We start from the raw sequence: 1479 nt of genomic DNA, 5'->3' as shown, positions 1-1479 counted from the left end.
TACACCCTCACTACACCCTCACTACACCCTCACTACACCCTCACTACACTCTCGCTACACCCTCACTACACCCTCACTACACCCTCACTACACCCTCACTACACCCTCACTACACCCTCACTACACCAAGATTGGTAGTGTCGCAAAGTATTTAAAACACACCAAAGTATATTAATTATCCGTATGATTCGCAAGTTTCATATGTAATGTCAAGTTATCACTCAAAGTTAATGTCACTTTTAGATACGACGAGGGCACCATCATGATAAAAGTGGGCAGAGAGGAGCCCGCCATATCCATGGACGTGAACGGAGGGAAGATCATCTGGGCGAAACACTCGGAGCTGCAGCAGGTGAACCTGAAGGCGCTGCCGGAGGGTGAGTAGGCGCGGTGTGGGCGCGTGGGCGCGTGGGCGCGGTGGGCGCGCAGTGACGGGGCGTTGTGCAGGCGCGGAGCGGGCGGACGGCGAGCGCGTGCCGGTGGCGGCGAAGGAGATGGGGGCGTGCGAGATCTACCCGCAGAGCATCGCGCACAACCCCAACGGGCGCTTCGTGGTGGTGTGCGGCGACGGCGAGTACATCATCTACACGGCGATGGCGCTGCGCAACAAGGCGTACGGCGCCGCGCAGGAGTTCGTCTGGGCGCACGACTCCTCCGAGTACGCCACGCTCGAGACCTCCGACACCGTCAAGGTCTTCAAGAACTTCAAGGAGAAGAAGACCTTGTCGCCCACGCTGGGCGCCGGAGGTGAGCGCGCTCTCCGCTACCGGCTCCCGGGTCCCGGGTCCCGGCCTGACCTCTCACTACTGAGACACGACTCGGTTCGCAGGCATCTTCGGCGGCTGCATGCTGGGCATCAAGTCCATCAGCGGCGCCATCTTCTCCTTCTACGACTGGGAACATCTGGACCTCATCCGGCGGTGAGTCCTCCTCTACTCCTGCCCCGCTCGTTTTGTAGTAGCGCAATGATGTCTGCACAGTCCGGCATCACAATGTCATACCAGTGGTCGAACAATACATAGGAGTATGAGTTTTTGTGCAGCATCGAGGTGCAGCCGCGGCAGGTGTACTGGGCGGAGAGCGGCGCGCTGGTGTGCCTGGCTGCCGACACCAAGTACTACGTGCTGCGCTACGACGCCGCGCTGCTGGCCCGCGCCAGGGAGGACAACCTCGACGTCTTCGAGCAGGGCAAGGAGGCCTTCCAGGTCGGCGTCCCCTCCTCCTCCCGCTGCCCCCTCCTCCCGCCGCCCTCGCCGGTACATACCGATACGAGTAATGTTCCCGCTCAGGTGGTGGACGAGATCAACGAGACGGTGAAGACGGGTCTGTGGGTGGGCGACTGCTTCGTGTACACGACGGCCGCCAACTGCCTCAGCTACTACGTGGGCGGCGACATCGTGGCGCTGGCGCACCTCGACCGCCCCATGTACATCCTCGGCTACGTCGCCAAGGAGAACAGGTCCGCCCTCTCCCTCCCCC

At 61.3% G+C, this 1479-nt stretch overlaps 1 protein-coding gene across 1 annotated transcript in view; it reads left to right on the top strand.

Annotated features, from left to right (window-relative positions):
• The window catches only part of beta'COP (coatomer subunit beta'), an 8915-nt gene that overhangs the window by 5407 nt on the left and 2029 nt on the right, over nt 1–1479 (top strand). Inside the window, exons 7-11 of the mRNA XM_013308524.1 lie at nt 244–377; nt 448–747; nt 830–920; nt 1043–1205; nt 1290–1459. Coding sequence (XP_013163978.1) covers nt 244–377; nt 448–747; nt 830–920; nt 1043–1205; nt 1290–1459 — 858 coding nt within the window. The remainder of the gene's footprint in view (nt 1–243; nt 378–447; nt 748–829; nt 921–1042; nt 1206–1289; nt 1460–1479) is intronic.

This window comes from Papilio xuthus, unplaced genomic scaffold (genome assembly GCF_000836235.2).
Source record: "Papilio xuthus unplaced genomic scaffold, Pxut_1.1 DF827870.1, whole genome shotgun sequence".
Taxonomy (NCBI): Eukaryota; Metazoa; Arthropoda; class Insecta; order Lepidoptera; family Papilionidae; genus Papilio; species Papilio xuthus.
This window is presented reverse-complemented; position numbering and strand designations above follow the sequence as displayed.